The sequence below is a fragment of the Phascolarctos cinereus genome, unplaced genomic scaffold (genome assembly GCF_003287225.1).
Source record: "Phascolarctos cinereus isolate Bilbo 61053 unplaced genomic scaffold, phaCin_HiC Scaffold_8;HRSCAF=390, whole genome shotgun sequence".
NCBI lineage: Eukaryota > Metazoa > Chordata > Mammalia > Diprotodontia > Phascolarctidae > Phascolarctos > Phascolarctos cinereus.
This window is the reverse complement of record NW_027556291.1, coordinates 60,941,674-60,967,197: the sequence shown is the minus strand read 5'-3', so window position 1 is coordinate 60,967,197 and position 25,524 is coordinate 60,941,674. Positions and strand designations below refer to the sequence as shown.

Sequence of the window (25,524 nt, the reverse complement as noted above, 5' to 3'; positions counted from 1 at the left end):
GCCCTAGTTATACATTACTCCTCTTCTAGTCCACTATAAGCTGGCCAAACTGGCCTTGTCTCTGCTTCTCACATGATACTCCTTTACCCTGACCATGTCCCACTCTTGGAATGTTATCCCTCCTCATCTCTGCCTCATAAAATCCCTCTCTTCCTTCCAGACATAACTCAAACACTGCCTTCTACATGAACCCTTTCCTGACACCAACTTCCCTAAATACCCCAGATTAATTTTGTATTTATTCTCTGTATATTTTTCATGCTTATACTCATTTCTGTACTTCTTGTCTCCCCAGAGAGAATGTAAGCTCTGTAAGAATAGGGACTCTTGTATTTTTGTCTCTGTACCCCCAGCACCCAGTATGGCAGTGCCTGACACCTAGTAGGTGCTTTGTAAATGCTTGTTGATCAACTGAACACGGTGGATGGTAGTGGGATAAAAGACATTAATCAGTGAATTACAATTTTCTGGTTCCTATGGTAACAGAAAACCACTGACTATAATATAAAAAAAATTAAATACATATCTAAGTTCCTCAAAGTTTGCTACCATTTATTAATGGTCCTCTTCCCTTTTTCCCCCATAAGAAATGCCATGCTGAATCAGACCAGTGTGCCATCTGGCCCAGTTGGTTACATGGCAAGGACCTCACCAATAAGCAGGTAAGAGGTGAAAAGAATTCATTTGCCCTAACTCAGCTAGGACTACTGCCTGGGAAAATTCCAGAGAAGCTCTTAACTGCCCTTTGGTATGCCAGCAAAACAGCAACACAAAGTATGAACTCCTTTGAAAGCAGCTGCAGATTTTTCTAGTGGGCCTAGAGAAGTAGTTGTAGGGAACATAACTACTGGAGCAAGAAAATAGGTAACTTCTAGCCATCTTCCAAACTGACCAATCTCCAAGTGTCCTAGTCCATATTCTACAGAGAATTATAATTTTCATCTGTAAGTAACAAGTTTACAAAAGTTATATTGGAATGGGCATGCCACTCAACTCTGGAATCATACTGCTCCTTATATTCAGCATAGGGGTAATATTCAGCTTGTGCCCCCATCAAATGCATTTCCTACCCACTGACTCAGTTGTTGTTTGTCCTTCATTCTCAAAGAGGGCCACGACATCAGGAAGGTGATGCCATGACTTGCAAGTGAATTGGATTAGGAATCATAAATCAAATAACAATGTATTTAATCAGAATTGGAATTTCATTGTTCATTCGTATCTAATTCTCTGTGACCTTATTTAGGGTTTTCTCAGCCAAGGTACTGGAGTCATTTCCTTCTCCAGCTCATTTGACAGATGGGGAAACTGAGGCAAACAGGGTAAAGTGACTTGCCCAGGGTCACACAGCTAGTAAGTGCCTGAGGCCACATTTGAACTCAGATAACAGAGTCTTCCTGACTCTAGCCCCAGTGCTCTATCTACTGTGTCACCTAGCTGGATCAGATAGTAAATAACAAAGGAAAATCAAGCAATGAGATCATTCTCAGTTCCCCATATTTAAATTAGGTACAATTTCCATTAGATTTGTGGGCTTCTGGGAAAGGGAATACAGCCCCAAAGTTCCAGTGAAGCACAACTTTCAGTACGAAGCCTTTCCCTACTCTACCCAATTGCTGGTGCCACACTTTCAACCTCCTTATTTATTTTGTAAAGCCTTTGACCCCAGAATATAAGCTCCTCGAGGGTAAGGATTGTTTTGTTTTTGTCTTTAAAGCCTCAGAGCCTAGCATAGAGCCTGTCACATAACAGGCATGAATATGGGCGTGTTGATTGACTGATCAGTCCCTGGGAAAGTTCCTCTCCAAGGCGGGGAAGGTTTTTAGCCTTCGTGTCATCTACCTTGTGTCCAGGCTGATAAATGCTTCACTTCCCACAGCTGCTTGGCTTGGTCAGTAGACTCTGCTGTTTCTCAGTTCCTCCCTGTACCCTCTCCTGAGCTCAGCTCCCCTGCTATAACCATCATTAGATGAAACAGCTTCTGCTGCTTCTTCAGGAACATCCATTGTTCTTGTGGATTCTTAACTGCCATCCCCTGAGGCTCAGCTGCCTTTTGCCTTACTACTGCCCCTGCTGCTACTGTCCCTACCCCTGCCCCTGTTGCCCCTGCTACTGCTGGTGCCCCTGCTTCAGCCTCAGGGGCCTGTGCCCACTGTTTAGGGTGACATTGCTCAGACCCCAAGCCTCAGACTGATCAGCATGTGTCCCCTCTTCTCCCCATTCCCCCTCCCCATTAAAGTGTGAGCTCCTAGAGAGCAGGGCCTGCTTTCCTTTTCTATGTGTATCGGCAGCTGCTTAGCATGGGGCTTTACACACAGTAATCCCTTCATTCATTCCTTCGTTAAATAGATCCTCAGTTTCTTTGTTAAACATCACCCTTCTCTTACTGACTTCGCCAGCACATAGTCCTGAGTGAGGCAGGTAAATTCCTTTTCCCTCTTCTATGCCTCAGACCATAGGTAGGGCATCCCTGCTCTCCTACAAGGTCTGGACTTCCCATTGGGTTTGTCAGAAATTGGGGATAAACACAAATGCCTTTTCATTTGTCCTTTCAAATTCCACCAGGCCCCCTGGGTAAACAGTGCCTTGCCACGCAAATGTCCTCACTGCTCTGAGAAGCTTCCAAAAAGCCTAGAAAACAATGGAGGAGAAAAGTAGAGGTGGCAGCCCCTGGGGTCCATCATTCCTGCTACCAGGACACAGGTCCAAGTTGCCCTTTCACTATGATAAGTTACAAAACACTTTTATGTTATCCTTGATCTCATTCGATCCTCCTAATAACTCCATGAAGTATGTAAGGCAGTTACATTTCATAGATGAGGAAATGGAGTTAAGGACTAGTAAGCTGGTAAGAACCAGAACTTGAGCCAAAGTCCAAAGTGACTGTTGTATAAATGGGAGTTGTTATTCCTACATGTTGTTGTTGTTACTGTTTTCTGTCGTGCTCACAGTTCAGAGTTCAGAAGGGAACCTCTCAGAGGGGCTGTCACCTTCCTCTCTGGAGGTATCTCCAGGCACTGTCATTCCAGGCTTCCATGTATCTCTTGTTTGTACAGCGTAACAGGCACAGCTGGTTGTGGTGGATAGCTTTGGAAAGAGAAAACTGGGAACCTCAGGGAAACACAGCAGTGTTGCTATAATGATAAATATTTATAACATCAATTAGCTAATTCACTCAACCAGAAATAGAGAAACTACATAATGACAAAGTAAAGAAAAAAACCTTTTAAATACCAAAAAGTATAGCTCTTAGCTTGCCTGTGAGAACTCTGCTTTCGTGCTCTCCCAGACTATTCTTAGCTATTGTGAGCCTTCTGTTTTACTGTTAAAGTAACAGATTAATCACAGAATCCAAATCACAGAGTTTCAAAAGTAGAAGTAACCTCAGAGGCCATCCAATTCAAGCCATGCTCCAGAAAGAATGGCCCAGCACAAAAACCAGCTGACAAATGGCTGCCCAGCCTTTGCCTGAAGCTGGCCAGTGAAGCACTGCCCCCCCACCAAAAAAAACAGCCTATGGGGCAGCTAAGTGGCACAATGGATAGAGCACCAGCCCTGGAATCAGGAGGACCTGAGTTCAAATCCGGCCTCAGACACTTGATGCTTACTAGCTGTGTGACCCTGGGCAAGTCACTTAACCCCATTGCCTAGCCAAAACAAAACAAACAAAAAAGCAGCCTATCTCATTTGGGGGAGAGCTCTAGTGCTCAGGTCTAAATGTGCCCCTTTGCAGCTTTTATCCCTTGTTTCTCATTCTGCTCTCTGGAGCCAAAGGGAAACAAGCCCAATCCCTCTTCCACAAGAGCATTCTCCAAATACTTCTTCTGGGATTTCAGTTATTCGTCCTTCATTTCCCACAGAATCTAGAGCTGGGAGACACCTTAGAAGCTATTGAATCTCACTCTGTCATTTTATAGATGAGGAAACTGAAGCTCAGTGAGGTTACATGATTTGGCCAGTCTAGTAAGTATCTGAAGCAAGATTTTAAAACCCAGGTCTCAACAATTCCAAGGCCAATGTCCTACACGCTATACCATACTGCTTCTTGTACACAGTTATCATGGACCCCTGGAGCCTTCTACTCTCTAGGTTAAACATCTCCAGTTCCTTCAGTAAATCCTCCTCATATGGCACAGACTTAGGACATTTCATGTTTTGTTTGCTCACCTCTGAACGATCCAGAACTTAGTTGGTGTCCTCCCTAAAACACGGTGCCCAGAACTAAACAAATACTCCAACTATGGTCTGATCAAAGCAGAACACAGAGGAATTACTCCTTTCTTATTGCTGAAAGCTATGCCTCTCTTAATGTAGCTAAGCTTGCAATCCATTACATTGCCAAGGTCTTTTCGAGACAAACTATCTATGCATGTGACCTCCATCTTGTGATGTATGAAATCTATTGGTTTAAGCCAACTGTAGGACTATGCGTTCAATTTCATCTGATTAGCTTTAGCCTCATGTTCCAGCCTTTCAAGATCTTGCTGTATCCTGACTCTATCATCTAGGGTGTTATCAACCCCTCCCAGCTCGATGTCACCTGCACATTTGGTGAGCACACCATCTATTCCTTTAGCCAAGTCATTGATAAATGTGTTCAATGGCTAAAACTTAGGCAAACTCTACATACATCATTTACCTGACCTAGCAGCTTAGTGATTGTGAAAAAAGGAAATCATTAGCCCAATGGACCCTCTTCATGATCACTACCTCTTTCCTAGATGTTCACTAACCATCTCCTTAAATAATTCATTAGAGAAGTTTGCCAGGACCCAGAGTCAAGCTCGTTGACCTATAGATTACAGACTCTATTATCTTCTCTATTTTGAAAAGCAAGACAAACTTTGGCAGTCCTTCAGGAATTCACCATTCTCCAGAATCTGTCAGCTACAACCAACCGTGGCTCAGCAGTCACATCTGCTAGCTCTTTTAGCACCCAAGACATAGTTTATCTGGACCAGAGAAATCAAATTTCATCCAGGGCAACCAGATGTTCTCTTAACTAGCTTCTATTTCAGTTGTATGGAAGTTCTCCATCAGCCTGTTTTGTTCTGTTATCTCCAGTCCAAACGTCACTCTCCTTGGCAGAAGCAAAAGCAGAGTTGAACAGCTGGGCCTTCTCTTGGCAATCAGTCATCACCGTCCCATCCACTCTCAGCAGCAGTGGGTCCAGTCTTTTCTTTAATCTTCCTTGTTCCCCAAATATGGCTTAAAAAAGCAAACAAAACTTTGTCTTTCTTAGCACTCCTTGCCAGCTCATTCTGAGCTTTATCACTCTTGACCCAATTTTTTAAAATTTTCAGTTCCAAATTCTCTCCTTCCCTCCACCTGCTCTCCCACCCATAGAGAAGGCAAGAAATATAATACCCATTATACATATGAAGTCCTGACTCTGTCCTTAAAGGACTATACCAGCCTCAGGCACTTACTAGTCAGGTGACCCTGGGCAAGTCACTTCACAGCTACCTGCCTCAGTTTCCCCACAAATATAAAACGGGGATAATAACAGTACCTACATTATATGTTCTAAGGTGGTTTTCTCCATCTGCCTCTTTAGACAACACCTGTTTTTCCTCCTCATCAGAACTTTTTCCCTTTGGGGCTTCAGATTTCATTCTCCAGAGCACCCCATTCTCCTGTAAAATTCTGGTCCATGGGATCCTACCTCTCCTTCCTCTGAACCCCTTGAAATCTGTTCTCTGCCAAACTGGAGTGAATGCTTTCCTTCTCTACTAAAAACTCAAAGAGGTCATGGTCATGTCCCCCAAAGTGGGAGGACATCATTTTCAGTCTAGCAGCCAGCTCCTCCTGGTTAGTGAGAAACAGATGCAGCTTGGAATTTCTCCTTGTGGGTTCCTCCATCTTGTGAAGGATGAAATTATCATTAAGGCAAGTCAAGAAAACCTTAGTTGCTGTGTTTCTGGCAGAGAAAGAGAGCACACTCCAGAGGATGTGGGGATAATTGAAGCTCCATGTCTCAGCTCTGTCATGCCTCTGCCTTCAGGATCTGTTTCCTGAACTCCCTAGCTTATTGCCTGCTTCTGCCAAGGGGCTCTGTTATATACTCTGGTGGCAAAATCATTTCTGTTTCTCCCTCTGTTTATCTTTACCTAAATGCTTCTCCCCTCTGGTTCCTCAGTTTCCTCTCATGACTGTATCTTCTTAATATATAATGCTATATCACTCCCCCTCTGACCAATCCTGTTTTTAAAAATAAGTCATACCCACACAGAGCCATGTTCCAATCATATTTCTTTTCTGCCAAACCACACATACCTATCTTGTAAAATCTGCCTCCTTGCATTCGGAATTCTATTCCATTTTGCTTGTTGCTTAAATTGCATGTTTGTACATAGATTTTGAGGCTATGGGTTTTACTATTGTCTCCTTTCTTAGATTTTTACTCCTGGGAACTTCTAAGTGTCTCAAGTGCTAGTCTTCTTCCTTAACCGCAGCTGCTCTCGATGGTGTTTAGCACGGTAGACAAACATCGGAGGTAGTTTTCTCCTTCTCCCATTCTTTTCAGTTTAAAACTCTTTTGATTAGATTTGCAAAAGAGTTGGCAAATGCCAGCCTTTGGTTGGTATACTCCATCCTAGGAGTATACTAGAAACCTCTAACCAGGAACATGTCATTCCTAAATTTTAAGTAGTGATTACAAAACCCAAACCTCCCTCATAAACACCATTTTCTTAACTGTATTTCACCTCCAAAAGCAGCTTTCCTCTTCTTTATCCCTTGCTTTCAGTTGGCAACAGTGATGAAAAATGCCATGCTGCTAAGGCCTTCAGTTTCTTGACTAAGCACTCATGAACTTTGGTGGTATCTTCTAGGCTGCTTCTGGCAATATCATTTTGCCAATGTGTATCACCAGAAGTGGGTGGTAGTTATCTATTTTTGACAAATCTTGGGAGGTTCTTCATTGTCTCCCATAAGAATAATGACAAAACTCTGTCAAAATGCTGAGCCATGCATTCAACTCAAGTCTCCTCATCCTGGGACATCACTGGCCATACTCACGACTTCATGTCTTTGGTTCTATTCAAGGTACCGTGGAGGGTGCTCATCCAATTAACTGGATCTCCCACTTCATCTAGGCCATCTCTAGTCGTCTGGATCTATATCTTGCCACTAGACCCAGATGGCTCCAGAGGAGAAAGTGAAGTTGGTGAGTTTGCACAGCCCTCCCTCACTTAAATCCAATTCACTGCATGCCATGGCATCACCCTCATGATGCCATGGTCCTCTTTGAGAATGAAGGACAAACAACAACCTCTGTGAGTAACAGCAGGAGCTGCCCCATGGGGACCCAACTGGAACTGGCCAGTTGGTCAACAGAGGTCTTTCTTTCTCTTTCTTTTTTCTTTCTTTCTTCCTTTCTTTCTTCCTTCCTTCCTTCCCTTCTTTCTTTCTTTCTTTCTCTTTCTTTTCTTCCTTCCTTCCTTCCTTCCTTCCTTCCTTCCTTCCTTCCTTCCTTCCTTCCTTCTTTCTTTCTTTCTTTCTTTCTTTCTTTCTTTCTTTCTTTCTTTCTTTCTTTCTTTCTTTCTTTCTTTCTTTCTTTCTTTCTTTCTTCTTCCCTTCCCCTTCCCTCCCCTCCCCTTCCCTGTGTTAACATTGGGTGTCATACCCTTACCTGCTGGTGCTCTATCCAAAGAAATGTAAATTTTGATCTCTGAAACCTCCAAAGATATCTTGTTTTGGTTTACAGGCTAGATTTTTTTTTCTTAAGGACCTGTCTTAAACCCAAATCACTCTGGCTCTCGTTGATTGGCTAACAATAGGTCCCAGGCCAAGCTCCTCTTGGTCATTGTTTGGGTCCTGATTGACTCAGAGTGAATGTAAATAGCAATTGTTTCTGTTTTGGCCAGAAATTCTGAGGGTCTTCCCTCCCAGATAGATTTTTTTTTTTTATAATTTGGACTAGGTAAAAGAGGTAATTCTCTGAATGGGTGTTACCTCAGTCAAACTGGGACCTGTTAAAGACCTTAGCTTAAAAAGGCCAACATTTCCCACTGCACCCAGGCCATCTCCAGTTGCCTGATCTATATATTGCCAGTGGACCCAGATGGCTCCAGAGGAGAGAGTGAGGCTGGTGATTTTCCACAGTCCTCCCTCACTTCAATCCAATTCTCTTTCATGTCATAGCATCACCTCCCTGATGTCATGGCCCTCTTCAAGAACAAAGGACAAACAACAACAACCCACTAATGAAGTCACCCAATTGTCCCCAACCTCTTGAAGTCTATTCTTTCCATATTTTGAAACCAGGGCCCCTGCAAATCTTTGTCTGCCACTGCGAACCTTCCTGTGCCTCCATATCCAGTCTCTCACTTGGCACATTGCAAATGCTCTCACCTAAAGCTTTTTGGTTTATATAATCCCTGTGCCCAAGTACCAGGCAATCCAAGGACATGTGGGCCAATCAGAGGTGTCCTGGAAACATCCATTACTGAAAGGGGGGATCTTTGTTGCCCCTTATTACAGCTGTAAACTAATAAAACTAAAATAATAACATGACAACTGGTTACTTGCCTTCTACTGCCTTAGGTCACGTCAGCTTGGTTATCAGGTCTAGAACATCTGGGGCCTGAGTATTGGAACACTTGACTGCTCATGTTTCTCTAATACTACTGCTGCACTTGCTCTTTGAGTGTTTGCACTATTTGTAGTTGTTCTTCAGTTATGTCCTATTCTTCATGGCACCGTGAAAACTATGGGGTTTTCTTGGCAAAGATACTGGAGTGGTTTGCCATTTCCTTCTCTGGTGGATTAAGACAGATTGTTAAGTGACTTGCCCAGGGTCACACAGTTAGTATGTGCCTGAAGTCAGATTTGAACTCAGGTCTTCTGACTCCAGGACCAGAACTCTATCTGCTGAGCAATCTAGCTGACTCCTTTTGTTCTATTAAATACTACCTAAAGGCAACTACAGGGCAGTGAATGGAGTGCAGTGCCTGGATTAAGAAAGACCTGAGTTCAAATTCAGCCTCAGATACTTACTAGCTGTGTAACCCTGGGCAAGTCACTTAACCTGTCTGCCTCAGTTTCCTCAACTGTAAAATGGGGAAAACAGAGGCACCTACCTCCAACGGTTGTTGTGAGGATCAAAGGAGATAATATTTGTAAAATGCTTGGCACACAGTAGGTGCTTAATAAATGCTTATTCCATACTCAACTAGTTGGGAAATATGGGGGCAAGGGGTGTTTGAGGACTAAAGTTCACAAGCTTCTACCTTGTATTCTTCACTAACACATAGCCTGATTTGAGACGTGATAAGTGGGAGTATCTTTCTTGGCTCAAACCTGAACCCTAGGATCCAGCTGGACCAGCACAGTCACAATATCTTCAATTTATACCCTGCTCTCTTCTCTCATCAGTTCCCATGGGTTCAAATACCATCTCTATATAGATGACTCCCAAATCTCTATATCTAGACCTAGTTTCTCTCCTGAGTTCTAGACTCACATCATCAACTGCCTTTTAGACAACTTGAATTGGATGTCCCATGGGTATCTCAAAAATAACATGTCCAAAACAGAACTCATTATCTTTCCTCTCAAACCCTCCCTTCTTTTATTAGGGAACCACCATCCTCCAAGTCCTTCCTGCTCTCATACTCACCCTATACATGCAATCTATGGTCAAGTTTTGCCATTTCTACCTTCACAATGGCACTCTTATATGACCCCTTCTCTCCTCTGACACTACCACCATCCTGGAGCAAGCTCTCATGCCCTCACACCTGGACTAATGTCTGCTGGTTGGTCTCTTTGCCTCCACTCAGTTACCAAAGTGATCTTCCTATAGTGTGGGTCTGACCACGTCATGCCGCTCCTCAATAAAGCCCAATGGTTCCCTATTCCCTCCAAGATTGAATATAAAATGCTTTGTTTGGCAGTTAAAGGCCTTTACAACCTGGCCTCTTCCTTCCTTCTTACACTTTACCATCCTTCACTAACTTTGTGATCCAACTACATTGGCCTACATTTTCCCCTGATCTTCCTAGAAAAAAGCACTTCTAGAAGCTAGCCTTTTGTAGTAATGGCATATGATGTCTTTCTGTCTCAATGACCTCAATTAACTATACCCAAGATTGCCTCTGAATGAATGATTCATCAACCTGATTTCTTAAAGGGGGTCATACTGTTCTAAAGCAATAGGTTAAATACAATTAAGTAGTTTAACTTCCATTTTGATATTTTTAAAGATACATTAGGGAAAGAGAAAGGATGGTCCAAGAGGCAAGTGCTAGGAGGTGACAGGAGGGTATCAAAGGCACAAGTAGAAGGGTTATCCTTGGCTCATCCCATGAGAATGGAGCAAAAGAGAAAGAGAATAATGGATGATGCTGGGGAGATCAGAAGTGTGGAACTGGGGAGGAGAAATACCTTGCAATGGTTGCTGAATCCAAATCATAGATCCCTCCCACCATCTGCCTCCTTCACTCCTACTCACTTGTTGCTGCTAAACAAAGTTAGAGGATGTCAACACAATTGAGCTGATGGGTCGTCTACGAATTTATGTTTTCTGATTTCAACTGGGACCTTACTGCAGTGAGCCAATCCTTTTACTCCTCCCTAAGTGATTCTGTATCATATTCCCCTCAGCAATTCTTCCAAACCTCAAGCATCTCACAGGCCCCTCTGCCCCAACCCTCTCAGCTGAGGACCAAACCTAAAACCTCACAGAAAAATAGAGGCCATTCCTCGAGAGCTCCTTCTTCTCTTCTTTTCCACATCTTACAATCCCTTGACTTTGATGAAGAGGTGGCCCATTCTCCTCTTCAAGGCCAATCCCTCTACACATACCCTTGATCTCATCCCCTCCTGTCTTTTCCAGCAGGTTGCCCCCACAATCGTCACCCCACTCCAATTTTTAATCTCTTCTTGTTTACTGGCTCTTCCCCTGTTGCTTATATATACCTCCAAGTCTCACCATCCCTTAAAAAACCCTCACTAGACCCTACCATCTCCTCAAGTTATTGTCCTTCATCTCTCCTCCCTTTCTCAGCCAAACTTCTAGAAAAAAGCTGGCTACAAGCCTCATTTCCACCTCTATTTTTCTTGCTCACTTCTTCAACTTTTACAATGTTATTGTAAACATGGCTAAAAACCAGAAATCAAGGGAAACATTTAAATTGTGGCTCAATGATTCTGGAAAGTAATATGGAACTATGTCCCAAAGTCACTAAACTGTGCATTTTTTGACCCAGAAGTATCACTACTAGGCCTATACTCCAGAGAGATCAAAGATAGAGGGATAGGACCTATATGGACAAAAAATATTTAAAGCAGCTCATTTCATTATAGTAAAGAACAGAAAAACTAAAGGGATGCTTTTTATGTACAAATAAGATATATACAGGATAAATTGGAGATAATCTTGCGGAGAAGGCACTAGCATTAAGGCAGATCAAGAAAGGCTTCCTGTAGGTGGGATTTTAGCTGAGACTTGAAGGAAGCCAAAGAAGCCAAGAAGGGAAGATGAGTAAAGAGAGAATTCCAGGGATGGGGGACAGCTAGAGAAAATTAATAGAGTTAGGAAGTATAGAGTTTTATGCAATGGATAGTAAAAAAGGCCAGTATCACTAGATTGAAGAAGTATATGGAGGTGAGGAAGGTGTAAAAAGTTTGGAATGGCAGAAAGAAACCAGGTTGTGAAGCCTTTTAAATGCCAAATGGAGGATTATATATTTAATTCTGGAGGGCGCAGGGAGCCACTGGACTTTATTGAGTAGGCTTGGGATGACGTGGTCAGACCTATTCTCTAGGAAGATCACTTTGGCATCTGAGTGAAGGATGAACTGGAGTGGGGAGAGACTGGAGGCAGAGAAATTCCTAACCAGCAGGCTACTGCATTAGTCCCAGGCATGGCTAGCTCCAGGATGGTGGTAGTGTCAAAGGACAGAAGGGGGAGTACATGAAAGATGTTGCAAGGGCAGAATCTACAGGGCTTGGCAACAGTTTGGATGGGAGAGGGGGGACAAGGTGAGACAGAGGAGGAGGAATCAAAGATGACACCTGGGGGTGACTGGGAGGATGGTGGTGCCCATAACAGCAATAAAAAAAAAAAAGAAGAGGGGAGGGTTTGAGAAGAAAGATACTGAGTTTGGTTTTAGACATGTTGAGTTTGAGATGTCTATAGGACACCCAGTTGGAGATGTACAAGAGGAAGTTGGAGATGTGAGACTAGAAGACAGGAGAGAAGTTAGGGCTAGAAAAACAGATTTGAGAATCATCTGCATAGAGATGATAACTGAATCCACAGGAACTGATGAGATCACTAAGAGAAATAGTATATAGAGGGAGAAAAGGAGAAGAGCCAGGACAGAGCCCTGTGGAACACCCACAGTTAGTGGCTATGATCTAGATGAAGGTTATGATTTTCAGATATAGATATATATAGCTGAGGAGCAGTCAAGGAGAAGATTATGGGAAATGGGAAAATTGAGGAACAGGGCAATATCAGCAATAAGTACAAAGGACGTGAGAGAAGACAGTGTACAGTTGAACTAGTTCAACAAGGAGTCAAGATGGGGTAGGGAGGAGAAGGTAGCCAGTGCAGGGCTGACTCAATATCTTATTGGTCTGAGTGCTCAAATGGGAGCTGAGGGCCTTTTCCCTCTTGTTTTGAAGACCTCTGGAGAATTCTAATGTTCCCAAGGGAAATCTTGGTTAGAGGCAAAATTGCCAAATCCTGATGCTCTTAGTAAAATTATGAGTGGAGAATGCACTATAGACTTGACCTGATCTATGTAAATCCAGAGCTCTGGCTCTGGCATACAGGAGACATAAGGAAAGAGCTGTGTATTGTACAGTTCTTTATAAAGATACACTATTCTCTATATTACTTAGGCCACAAGGGTATAGAAAGGAAGATGGACATGAGCTTTCTGCCTGATCTAGTACCACATGTCAAAACTTGTAAAGGGATAATTCCAAATGTAATTCTAAACATTCTCCAAGCTTGACCTCAACCTGGTACTTCTTGGCTACTGGCATGGTGGCTTGGCATTGATGAAGCTCTCCAACTTGTTACAGTGGCCCTTTAAAGAAGTGGGTGTCTTCCTCTCAGTATATAAATTGAGAGATCTCATGTTTTTTAAAAAATCTCTAAATGGAAAGAAATACACAAAGAAATACACAAAAAGAGAATTGCTGGTCCAGACAGCCTATTCGTCATCTAGTAGAAGCCATGAGGGGCAGCTAGGTGGCGCAAAGAATAGAGCACCACCCTGAAGTCAGGAGGACCTGAGTTCAAATCCGGCCTCAGCCCAGACACTTGACACTTACTAGCTGTGTGACCCTGGGCAAGTCACTTAACCCCAATTGCCTCACCAAAAAAAAAAAAAGCCATGAATCAATCACATGGTATCAGGAAAGAGCCTAATGAGAGAAAATTGAGTCCAATGATATTATCTGTCTTAATGGGACAGGAGCAATTTGTGGAAATGTGTGAGTCTGGATGTTCGTGTGTAAATCTTGCCTATGTACGTTTTGTCTATATGTATAGGTGCATGTTTGGCATAGTGAAAAGAGCACTGAACTATTTACTCTTTCAACCTGATCAAAAGATGTGGGTTTGAGTAGGCTCTGAGATTTCTATCTTGATGGCTATGGACATGTCACTTTCTCTTTCTGAGTCTCAGTTTCTTTATCTTTAAAATAGGGATAAAATCACATTTATACTCTTTACCCCCCAGGGTGGATGAGAAAAGAGTGTGCTTTGTAAGCCTTAAATCTCTATAGAAATATGACTTATTATAACTGTATATGCTATTTCTCCTATAGACTTGTAGTCTAGATGATAGAGTACTCACCTCAAAATCAGCAAGAAGAACTGTGTTTAAGTTCCGTTTCTGACTAACACTGGCTATGTGGCCAATCACAATCTCCATACCCCTGGCAACTTTCTAAGCCCATAAATTTCAGTGTTGGCTCTGATCCATGTAGGTAGAGGGAATTTCCACACTGGGAGATCCCTATACCAGTGAACTCACACAGCTGGTCTAAAGGGGGAAAAACGTTTTTAAGGCACTTGATGGTAGGGACTGATATAAACAAGAGACATCCAGCAATTGGATTTCTTTTGTGTGCATATCTGAAATCAGGATCTAACTCACCAAGAGATCCTCACAGCAGGCTGTAGAAGGGTCTTTTCTGGTCATGCCCAGAAATACATCCTCAGCTCCTACCTGCTGTTTGAATATAATGTCATATCTGAAAGAAACAAAACAAATGATAATTGGGATCTACAGGCTAACAGCTTTCAGGCATAGAGTAGAAAACCAAGACTATGCCTGTGCGGGGAAACTATGATGAAACTAGATCTGGAGAAAATGCCAGCAGAAAACTAGGGAACAGTTTTCTCCAAACTGGTAACAAATATCAAGGTGAGGAGAAAAAGTGTTAAATCCAGGATTTTAGTGGATAGAACACTACTTGGAGTCTGGAAGACCTGAGTTCAAATCCCACCTCAAAAAATTACTAGCTGCAAGTCATTTCACCTCAATTTCTTCCTCTGTAAAATGAAGGTGTTGGACTGAATGGCATCTACTATCCCTTCCAGCTCTCGCTCTGTGATTCTGTGACCCTATAAAGAATAATGGACCTTTCATTGATATATCCTAACTGGATGATGTTGGTTTACCACTGGAAGCTGCTGCACATCAATGTGGAGACCTAGCTTATAGTGGCTGCTTTGAAGTTTAATTGGCATTTGGGAAGTCAGCAATGAGTCTGGGCAAGCAGCTGTTTGAGTCAGGGGCAGGCTGGGAGAGGAGGACTTGTTCAAAACACACTGGCTGTTTTTGTTTCCCCTCTTTGAGCCGTGTGTGAATGTGGCAAAAGTGGAAAGTAAGGGTTTGATGTTATCCTAGAAATTAATGGGCTACCGCTAATGCCATTTGGCTAAGAGAAAAGCCTGGGAAGATGGAAATCAGCACCATTTCAAGTTATTTTATCTTTCCATTCCCATATATCAAAATACCATTTAGAAATTTAAAAGATTTTTAACTTAGTTTTCATGATAATCAACTTGGCAAACAGATGGCATTTCCTGTGTTCAAATGGATCTCAAATTAGCATGCCTGTTTTTAGTCATTTCAAATTGTAAAAGCCATAATAGTACTAAAGCAGCTTTAGCAGTGGGCCATTTTTATTGAAGATGTCAGTCACCCTGTGCAAATAGCATCAGGAGTTCATTATCTTTCTATTGCTTAAACTAGATAACATATATAAAAGTGCTTTGCAAACCATGAAAAGTTATGTAAATGTCATCTATTATTATTATTATTGCTTCAGGGCCAAAGAGGGAATGGAATTCAGGCTACATAAATATATCACTCCTGGTTCCCCATTCCTCTACTAGTACCCCACTGGGAAAGGAATTAGAAAACAAAGGATCAGGGGATCATAGCTTTAGAGCTACAAGGGACCTTGGAGGTTATTTAGTACAACTCTTTCATTTTACATATGAAGAAAATGAGGCAGAGAGAGGTTAAGCTCCTGGCCCAGGGTCACACAGCTAGTAAGTGTCTGAGGCAGGATTTCAACCCAGGTATACTGACAAAGAAAAGAGGAGGTTGCCTCAGAAGCCTTGGGAGACCCTCTCCCAGACCAAAAGACATTCACCTATCCCTCAATTCAAAGAGATGTTTGTGGTGATGGAGCTGACAATAACACCCTGGCAACTTTGACACTAAGGACTGTTCACCCACAATAATCAATAGATCAATCAATGAGTGTTTATTAAGAGTTCATTATGTATCAGGCACTGTATTGGGCACTGGTGAGACAAAGACAAAAACAAACAAGTCTTTGATCTCAGGGAGCACAAAGAGAAAACATACATGGAAATGGGTACATACAAGATATGTATACAGTAGATCGAATGGTAGCCTTCAAAGGGAAGGTGCTAGCAGCTGGGAGAACCAGCACAGGTCCTATTCAGGAGGAGGCACTTGAACTGAGTCTTAAAGGAATCCAGAGATTCTAAGAGGCCAGGGTTAGGAGGGAGACAATTACAGGAATGGGGGACAGCCAGTGGGACATGGAGAATCACATGTTAGGAAGAGCACATAGGCCAGTATAGCTGGACCACAGAGTGTGTGAAGGGGAGTAATGTAGAAGAAGACAGGAAAGAGAGGAAAGCGGACTTCCAGGAGCCAAGATGGTGGAGTAAGCAGTAAATTGCTGTAGCTCTCCCATATTCACTGCCATAAAACCATAAAATAGTGCCCCAGAACAAATCCTGGAACAGCAGAGCCAGCAGAAAGATGGGGTGGAGCAGTCTTTTAGCCTGGGAGACTTGGGAGATCAGCAAGGAAGGTCTTGTCTCACTCAGGTAAAAGGAGAGCACATTCCAGGACAGGAAGTGTCACTGCAAGCCAGCAGCAAGTCCCACCTCAGAAAACCAATGGGAAATCCTAAGTCCCAATGTGGTGGAGCAGGAAAATGTCAACACGAGGACCTGGTTCCCCCCCCCCACGTGCTTTAGCATATCCAGGGGAACTGGCAGACTCCAGCTCAGAGAACCACCACATGTTTTAGCACAGCCCTGATGGGCAGGCGTCTTCTAGAAGCCAGACCTCCATGTGCTTCAGCGTAGCCCAGGGCAGTTGGGCATCTTCCAGCTGCCTGATTTCCAGGGGCTTAAGTGCAGCCAAAGGCAAACAAGGCATCATCCAGGGGCCAGACCTCCACGTGCCTCAGTGTAGCCCCAGGGAAATTCAGAAAAACTGCACCTGGCCTCAGCACATACCAGACACCACCATTAAGACCCCAGCTTGGCACCAGGTAAGCTTCCAGACCCTACAGCCTCCAGCTGCCAGCACCTGAGGCCCCAGGGCACAAAGCTAGTGACCAAGCCCCTAGCTGCCAGCACAAGAAGTTCAAGAGAATACCAGGCAACAAGAGGTGTAACTATGCCAGGCCACCCTAGTGTAGTGGGCAAGCCTCTTCCACCTGAGGGCCCGGTAGACAAAGCCAGTGACCAGACTCCTGGCCTCCAATACAAGAAGCTTGGGACAGTGCCCCCTGTGCCCCAAAAGCAGAGGTCCACTTGAAAAGCCAGGAAATAGGCAAAAAGATGAGTAAGAAGTAAAACCAAACATTGACCATAGAAAGTTTGACAAGGAAGATCAAAACACAAACTCAGAAGAGGACAGCATTGTCAATATACCAACACTTGAAACCTCAAAGGTTAATATGAATTGGTCTCAAGTCCAAAAAGCCTTCTTGGGAGAGCTCAAGTAGGATTTTAAAAGTCAAATAAGAGAGGTAGAAGAAAAATTGGGAAAAGAAATGAGAGGTATGCAAGAGAGAGTCAACAGCTAAGAAAAGGAAAGATAAAAATTGACTAAAGAAAACAATTCCTTAAAAAATACAATTGGCCAAAATGGGGGGGGGGGGCAGGAAATCCACTGAAGAAAACAACTCCTTAAAAAGTAGAATTGGTCAAATGGAAAAGGAGGTACAAAAATTCACTGAAGAGAAGAACTCTTTAAAAAAAATAGAATTGGGCAAGTGGAAGCTAATGACTCTATGAGACATCAAGAATCAGTCAAGCAAAATCAAAAGAATGACAAAATAGGAGAAAATGTAAAATACCTCATTGGAAAAACAACTGACCTGGAAAATAAATCCAGGAGAGATAATTTAAGAATTATTGGACTACCTGAAAGCCATGATCAAAAAAAAGAGCCTGGACAGCATCTTTCAAGAAATTATCAAGGAAAAGTGCCCTGATATCCTAGAACATGAGGGTAAAATAGTCATTGAAAGAATGCACTGATTACCTCCTAAAAGAGATCCCAAAATGAAAACTTCAAGGAATATTGTAGGCAAATTCCAAAATTATCAGGCCAAGGAGAAAATACTACAAGCAGCCAGAAAGAAATAATTTAAATATAGTGTAATCACAGTCAGGATTATGCAGGACTTAGCAGCTTCTACATTAAAGCACTTGAGGGCTTGGAATATGATATTCCAGAAGGCAAAGAAGCTTGGATTACAAACAAGAATCAACTCCCTAGCAAAACTGTGTACAATCTTTCAGAAGAAAATATGTACATTCAAGGGAATCACTCCTGATGAAAAAAACCAGAGCTAAACAGAAAATTTGATCTTCAAATATAAGACTCAAGAGAAGCATAAAAGGTAAACAGGAAAGAAAAAAAATTATTCAATAAGGTTAAACTGCTTACATCCCTACAAGGGAAGATGATACTGATAACTCTTGAGAACTGTATCTTTATTATTATTTGAAGGGGTATGCATAGACAGAAGGTGCAGGTATAAGTTGACTTTGATGTGATGATAAAAAAAATTAATGAAGAGTGAAAAAAAAAAGGGATTGTACTGAGAGAAGAGGAAATGGGGAGGCAGAATAAGGTAAATTATATCACATGAAGAGGCACAAAGACCTATTACAGTAGAGGGAAAGAAGGGGGGACAAGCATTGTTTGAACCTTACTCTCATCAGATCTGGCTCAAAAAGGGAATAACATATACATTCAGTTGGTTATAGAAATCTATCTTACCCTATAGGGAAGTAGGAGGAGAAACAGGAAAGAAAACGGAGAGGGTGGATAGAAGGGAAGGAAGAAGTAGTAGTGGAAAGGGGAAAGAAGAAAAGGGAGGGAGCTGAGAGAAGGGAGGGCAGATTGAGAGAGGGGGAGGTCAGAAGCAAAACATAGTCAGGAGGGAAAGGGTGAAAGAAGAGAGAAAAGTATAAATGGGGGAAAATAGGATGGAAAGAAAAACACAGTAATCGTAACTTTGAATGTTAATGAGATGAACTGTCCCATAAAATGGAAGTGGATAGCAGAGTAGATTAAAAACCATAAAACTACAATATGTTGTTTACAAGAAACATATCTGAAGCACAGAGATACACACAGAGTAAAGGTAAAAGGCTAGAACAGAACATATTCTGCTTCAGCTGAAGTAAAAAAAGCAGGGGTAGCAATCCTGATCTCAGACAAAGCAAAAGCAAAAATAGATCTAATTAAAAGAGATAAAGAAGGAAACTACATCCTGCTAAAAAGTACCACAGACAATGAAGTAATATCAATATTAAACATATATGTACCAAGTGGTATAACATCTAAATTCTCAGAGGAGAAGTTAAGTGAGTTACAGGAAGAAATAGACAGCAAAACTATACTAGTGGGGGACCTCAACTTCCCCCTCTCAGAACTAGATAAATCTATGAAATCTTATTGGGGGGGTGAGGTAATTTGAGTTAAGTGACTTGCTCAGGGTCACACAGCTAGTCAGTGCCAAGTGTCTGGTCATAGACCAGATTTGAACTCAGGTCCTCCTGACTCCAAGGCCAGTGCTGTATCCACTGCGCCACCTAGCTGCCCCAATAGAACTAGACAAATCTAACCACAAAATAAACAAGAAAAAAATTAAGGAGGTGAACAGAATTTTAGAAAACTTAGATATGGTAGACCTCTGGAGAAAATTTAATGGGGGATAGAAAGGAATATACCTTTTTCTCAGTGGTACATGGCACTTACACAAAAATGGACCATATATTAGGGCATAAAAACCTCACAATCCAATGCAGAAGGGCAAAAATATTAAACGCATCCTTTTCAGATCATGATGCAATAAAAATTACATGTAATAAAGGGCCATGGAAAGATAGACTAAAAATTAATTGGAAACTAAATAATCTAATCCTAAAGAATGAGTGGGTCAAACAACAAATCATAGAAACAATCAATAACTGCATCAAAGAGAATGACAATAATGAGACAATATACCAAAACTTATGGGATGCAACCAAAGCAGTTCTTAGGGGAAATTTTATATCTCTAAATGCTCACATGAATAAAATGGAGAAAAAGGAGATCAATGAATTGGGCATGCAACTAAAAAAGCTAGAAAAAGAACAAATTAAAAATTCTGAAAATCAAAGGAGAAGTTAGTAAAATTCAAATTAAGAAAATTATTTAACTAATAAATAAAACTAAGAGCTGATTTTATGAAAAAAAAACAATAAAATAAATAAACCTTTGGTTAATTTGATTTAAAAAAAGAAAGAAGAAAACCAAATTACCGGTATCAAAAATGAAAAGGATGAATTCACCACCAATGAAGAGAAAATTAAAACAATAATTAGGAGCTATTTTGCCTAACTGTATGCCAATAAATCTGACAATCTTAGTGAAATGGATGAATATTTACAAAATTATAAACTGCCCAGATTAACAAAAGAGGAAATAAAATACTTACATAACCCCACTTCAGAAAAAGAAATTGAACAAGCCAGCAATGAATTCCCTAAGAAAAAATCTCCAGTGCCAGATGGATTTACAAGTGAATTCTACCAAACATTTAAAGAACAATTAATTCCAATGCTCTATAAACTATCTGGAAAAACAGGTGAAGAAGGAGTCCTACCAAATTCTTTTTATGATACAAATATAGTGCTGATACCTAAACCAGAAAAAGCCAAGACAGAGAAAAAATATAGACCAATAACTTCTCATGAGTAAACACTATGACCAGGTAGGATTTATACCAGGAATGCAGGGCGGGCTCAATATTAGGAAAACTATCAGCATAATTGACCATAACAGAAATCATATGATTATCTCAATAGATGCAGAAAAAGCTTTTTGACAAAATACAACACCCATTCCTGTTAAAAAAACACAAGGGGGGGGGACGGAGCCAAGATGGCTGAGTGAAAGCAGCGACTTCATTGAGCTCTCCCCCAAACCCCTCCAAATACTCATAAAAAATGGCTCTAAACAAATTCTGAAGCAGCAGAACCCACAAAAAGACAGAGTAAAACAAATTTCCAGCCCAAGACAACCTGGATGATTGATCAGAAAGGTGTATCGCGCGGGCTGGGAGCAGCAGCAGCAGCGCAGCTGGTGGGCGCGCAGGCCGCAGCAAACCTGGAGCAGGCCTCAGAGGACTGAATCGGGCAGCTGTGGAGGTTTCCAGACTCCTCAGTCCACCAATGCCAAAGACAATGTAGAAGGTCAGTGGGAAAAGTCTGTTTCTGTCAGTGGTCAGACAGGAAGGCGGGGTCTCAGCTCCATTCCCCAAGACCCTGGGGGGGGGGCGGGCTGCTTCCCAAGCTTCCTGCAGGGGAATCCAGTGGCTGATCATAGAGGAACTGCAGGGATCTCTTTGCCAGTGCTGAGGCAGGAATCTCTTGCTTTGCCCTGTGTGGATCTGGGTCACAGTTCTGGGCGGGTGCTGGGGTGAGGAGGAGCGCTGGCATGGTGGAGCTTGTAGTGGCTGTGGAGAGGAACCCCCCTCACAGTTACAGGACAGAAAGGAATACTTGTGGTCACAGGCCAGGAAAGGAATAAACACCTCGCCCCTTATCATACCACCTTGGAAGAACTGAAAATTTACAGGTCCCTACAAGTATCTCTGAAAACAGCTACAAACCCCTGAAGCTTGGGACAGTACACTCTCCACATTGGAAGCAGACTCTTACCTTAACAAAGAGTTTAAAACTCAAGTAATTGGCTGGGATCATGAGCAAGCAGCGCAAAAAGAGTCAGACTATATTATCTTACTTTGGTGAAAAAGAAGATCAAAATATACAACCAGAAGAAGACAACAAAGTCAAAGCTCCTACATCCAAAGCCTCCAAGAAAAATATGAATCAGTCCCAGGCCTTGGAAGAGCTCAAAAGGGATTTTGAGAAGCAAGTAAGGGAAGTAGAGGAAAAACTGGGAAGAGAAATGAGAGTGATGCAAGAAAATCATGAAAAAAGTCAACAGCTTGCTAAAGGAGACCCAAAAAAATACTGAAGAAAATAACACCTTAAAAAATAGCCTAACCCAAATGGCAAAAGAGGTCCAAAAAGCCAATGAGGAGAAAAATGCCCTAAAAAGAAAAATTGGCCAAATGGAAAAGGAAGTCCAAAAGATTACTGAAGAAAATACTTCCTTAAAAATTAGAATAGAGCAATTGGAAGACAGTGACTTTATGAGAAATCAAGACACTGTAAAACAAATCCAAAAGAATGAAAAATTAGAAAACAATGTGAAATATCTCATTGGAAAAACAACTGACCTGGAAAATAGATCCAGGAGAGAGAATTTAAAAATTATTGGACTATCTGAAAGCCATGATCAAAAAAAGAGCCTAGACATCATCTTTCAAGAAATTATCAAGGAAAACTGCCCTGATATTAGAACCAGAGGGCAAAATAGAAATTGAAAGAATCCACAGATCTCCTCCTGAAAGAGATCCCCAAAGGAAAACTCCTAGGAATATTGTAGCCAAATTCCAGAGTTCCCAGGTCAAGGAGAAAATATTACAAGCTGCCAGAAGGAAACAATTCAAGTACTGTGGAAACACAATCAGGATAACACAAGATTTAGCAGCTTCTACATTAAAGGACCCAGGGCATGGAATATAATATTCGGAGGGCAAAGGAGATAGGATTACAACCAAGAATCACCTACCCAGCAAAACTGAGTATAATCCTTCAGGGGAAAAAATGGTCATTCAGTGAAATAGAGGACTTTCAAGCATTCCTGATGAAAAGACCAGAGCTGAATAGAAAATTTGACTTTCAAATACAGGACCAGTGGAACATGAAGAGGTAAACAGGAAAGAGAAATCATAAGAGACTTATTAAGATTGAACTGTTTACATTCCTGCATGGAAAGATGATATTTGTAACTCATGAACTTTGTCAGTATTAGGGTAGTTGAAGGAAAAAAATATATATGTATATATAGATAGATAGATAGATAGATAGAGGCACAGGGTGAGTTGAAGATTAAGGGGTCATATCTGGAGAATAAAATTAAGGGATGAGAGAGGATGATACTCGAGAGAAGAAAGGGAGAGGTAGAATGGGGTAAATTATCTCACAAAAAAAACAGAAAAGAAAAGTCTCACAGTGGAGGGGAAACAGGGGAAGGTGAGAGGGAATGAGGAATCTTATTCTCATAGGATTTGGCTTAAGGAGAATAACATACACATTCAATTGGGTATGGAAATCTGTCTTACCCTACAGGAAAATAGGGGGAGAAGGGGACAAGAGAGCAGGGGGATGATAGAGAGGAGGGCAGATTGGGAAAGAGTAATCAGAAGAAATACTTCTGAGGAGGGACAGGGTCAAAAGAAAGAATAGAATAAATGGGAGGGCAGGATAGGATTAAGGGAAATAGAGTTAGTTTTTCACAACATGTCTACTATGGAAGTGTTTTGCATAACTGCACATGTACAACCTATATTGAGTTGCTTGCCTTTCCAATGGGGCTGGGTGGGGAGGGAGGAAGGGAGAAAATTTGGAACTCAAAGTTTTAAAAACACATGTTTTAAAAAAAATGTTTTCACATGCAACTAGGAAATAAGAAATACAGGAAATGGGGTACAGAAGTCTATCCTGCTCTACAGGAAAATAGAAGGGGAAGGGGATAAGAGAAGGGGGGAGAGATAAAGAAGGCAGACTAGGGGAAGGGTATTCAGAATGCATGCCATCTTGGGGTGGGGAGATGGGAAAATTTGGAACTCAAAAACTTGTGGAAGTGAATGTTAAAACTAAAAATAAATAAAAATAAAAATAAATAAATATTATATTAAAAAAAACACTAGAGAGCATAAGAATAAATGGAGTCTTCTTTAAAATGATAAGTAGCATCTATCTAAAACCATCAGCAAGCATTATATTTAATGGGGATAAGTTTGAAGTATTTCCAATAAGGTGCAGGAGTGAAACAAGGATGTCCATTATCACCACTGTTATTCAATATTGTACTAGAAATGTTAGCTTTAGCAATAAGAAAAGAAAAAGAAATTGAAGGAACTAGAATAGGCAATGAAAAAATAAAGCTATTACTCTTTTCAAATGATATGATGGTATGCAGTGCTTTGTAATTGTGTTCATATAGTTCCTGGGTTTGTCTTGGCAGGTACATTCTCAAATATTTTATAATGTCTACAGTAACTTTAAATGTAGTTTCTCTTTCTATCTCTTGCTGTTGGGCTTTTTTAGTAGTATATAGAAATGCTGATGATTTATGTGGGTTTATTTTATATCCTGCAGCTTTTCTAAAGTTGTTTATTTCAAGTAGTTTTGTCCTTGATTCTCTAGGATTCTCTAAGCATACCACCTTGATATTCTTGACCTTTTTTCTTCCAGAAGAATTTTGTTATTACTTTTTCTAGCTCTATAAAATAATTTTTGGTAGTTTGATTGGTATGGTACTGAATAAGTAAATTAATTTAGGCAGAATTGTAATTTTTATTATATTAGTTCAGCCTACCCATGAGCAACTGATATTTTCCCAATTATTTAGAATGAAAAGTAATACAAGGGAAGGTAGCCTAGCTGTACCAGACCTTAAATTGTATTATAAAGCAGCAATAATAAAAACTACTTGGTACTAACTAAGAAATAGAGTGGTGGATCAATGGAATAGGTTAGGTACACAAGACACAATACTCAATGACTATAGTAATCTACTGTTTCATAAACCCCAAAGACTCCAGGTTTGGGGATAAAGAAGTCACTATTAAACAAAAACTGCTGGGAAAACTAGAAAAGAGTATGGCAGAAACTAGGCATAGACTGACATCTTACACTGTATACCAAGATAAAGTCAAAATGGGTATACGATTTATATATAAAGGCTGATACTGCAAGCAAACTAGGAGAGCAAAGAATAGTTTATCTGTCATATTTATGGAGAATGGAAGAATTTATGACCAAATGAGAGATAGAGAACATTATAAAATGCAAAATGGATAATTTTGATTACATTAAATTAAAAAGGTTTTGCATAAGCAAAGCCAATGCACTCAAGATTAGAAGTAAAGCAGAAAGCTGGGAAACAGTCTTTACAGCCCATGTCTCTGATAAAGGCCTCATTTCTAAAATATAGAGAGAACTGAGTCAAATTTATCAGAATACAAGTCATTCCCCAATTGATAAATGGTCAAAGGATATGAACAGGCAGTTTGCAGATGAAGAAATTAAAGCTATCTATAGTCATATGAAAAAATACTCTAAATCACTATTGATTAGAGAAATGCAAATTAAAACAACTCTGAGGTACCACCTCACACTTATCCAATTGGCTAACATGATAATGTTGGAGAAGATGTGGGAAAATTGGAACACTAATGCATTGGTAGTGGAGTTGTAAAGTGATCCAACCATTCTGGAGAGAAATTTGGAACTGTTCCCTAAGGGTTATAAAATTGTGCATACCCTTTGATCCAACAATACCACTACTAAGTGGTCTGTATCCCAAAGGGATTATAAAAACAGGAAAAGGACCCATATGTACAAAAAAATTATAGCAGCTCTTTTTGTGGTGGCAAAGCTTTGGAAACTGAGGAGATGCCCATCAATTGGGAATGGCTGAACAAGTTATGGTATATGAATGTAATAGAATACTATTGTTTCTTAAGAAATGATGAGCAGGCAGACTTCTGAAAAACCTGGAAAGACTTACATGAACTGATGCTGAGTGAAGTGAGCAGAACCAGGAGAACATTGTACATGGTAACACCAATATTTGT

General features: G+C 41.1%; 1 protein-coding gene across 1 annotated transcript in view; it reads right to left on the bottom strand.

Annotated features, from left to right (window-relative positions):
- Window positions 1-25,524, bottom strand: part of DNAAF6 (dynein axonemal assembly factor 6) — an 85,789-nt gene that overhangs the window by 15,744 nt on the left and 44,521 nt on the right. Inside the window, exon 5 of the mRNA XM_020967223.2 lies at window positions 14,124-14,220. Coding sequence (XP_020822882.1) covers window positions 14,124-14,220 — 97 coding nt within the window. The remainder of the gene's footprint in view (window positions 1-14,123; window positions 14,221-25,524) is intronic.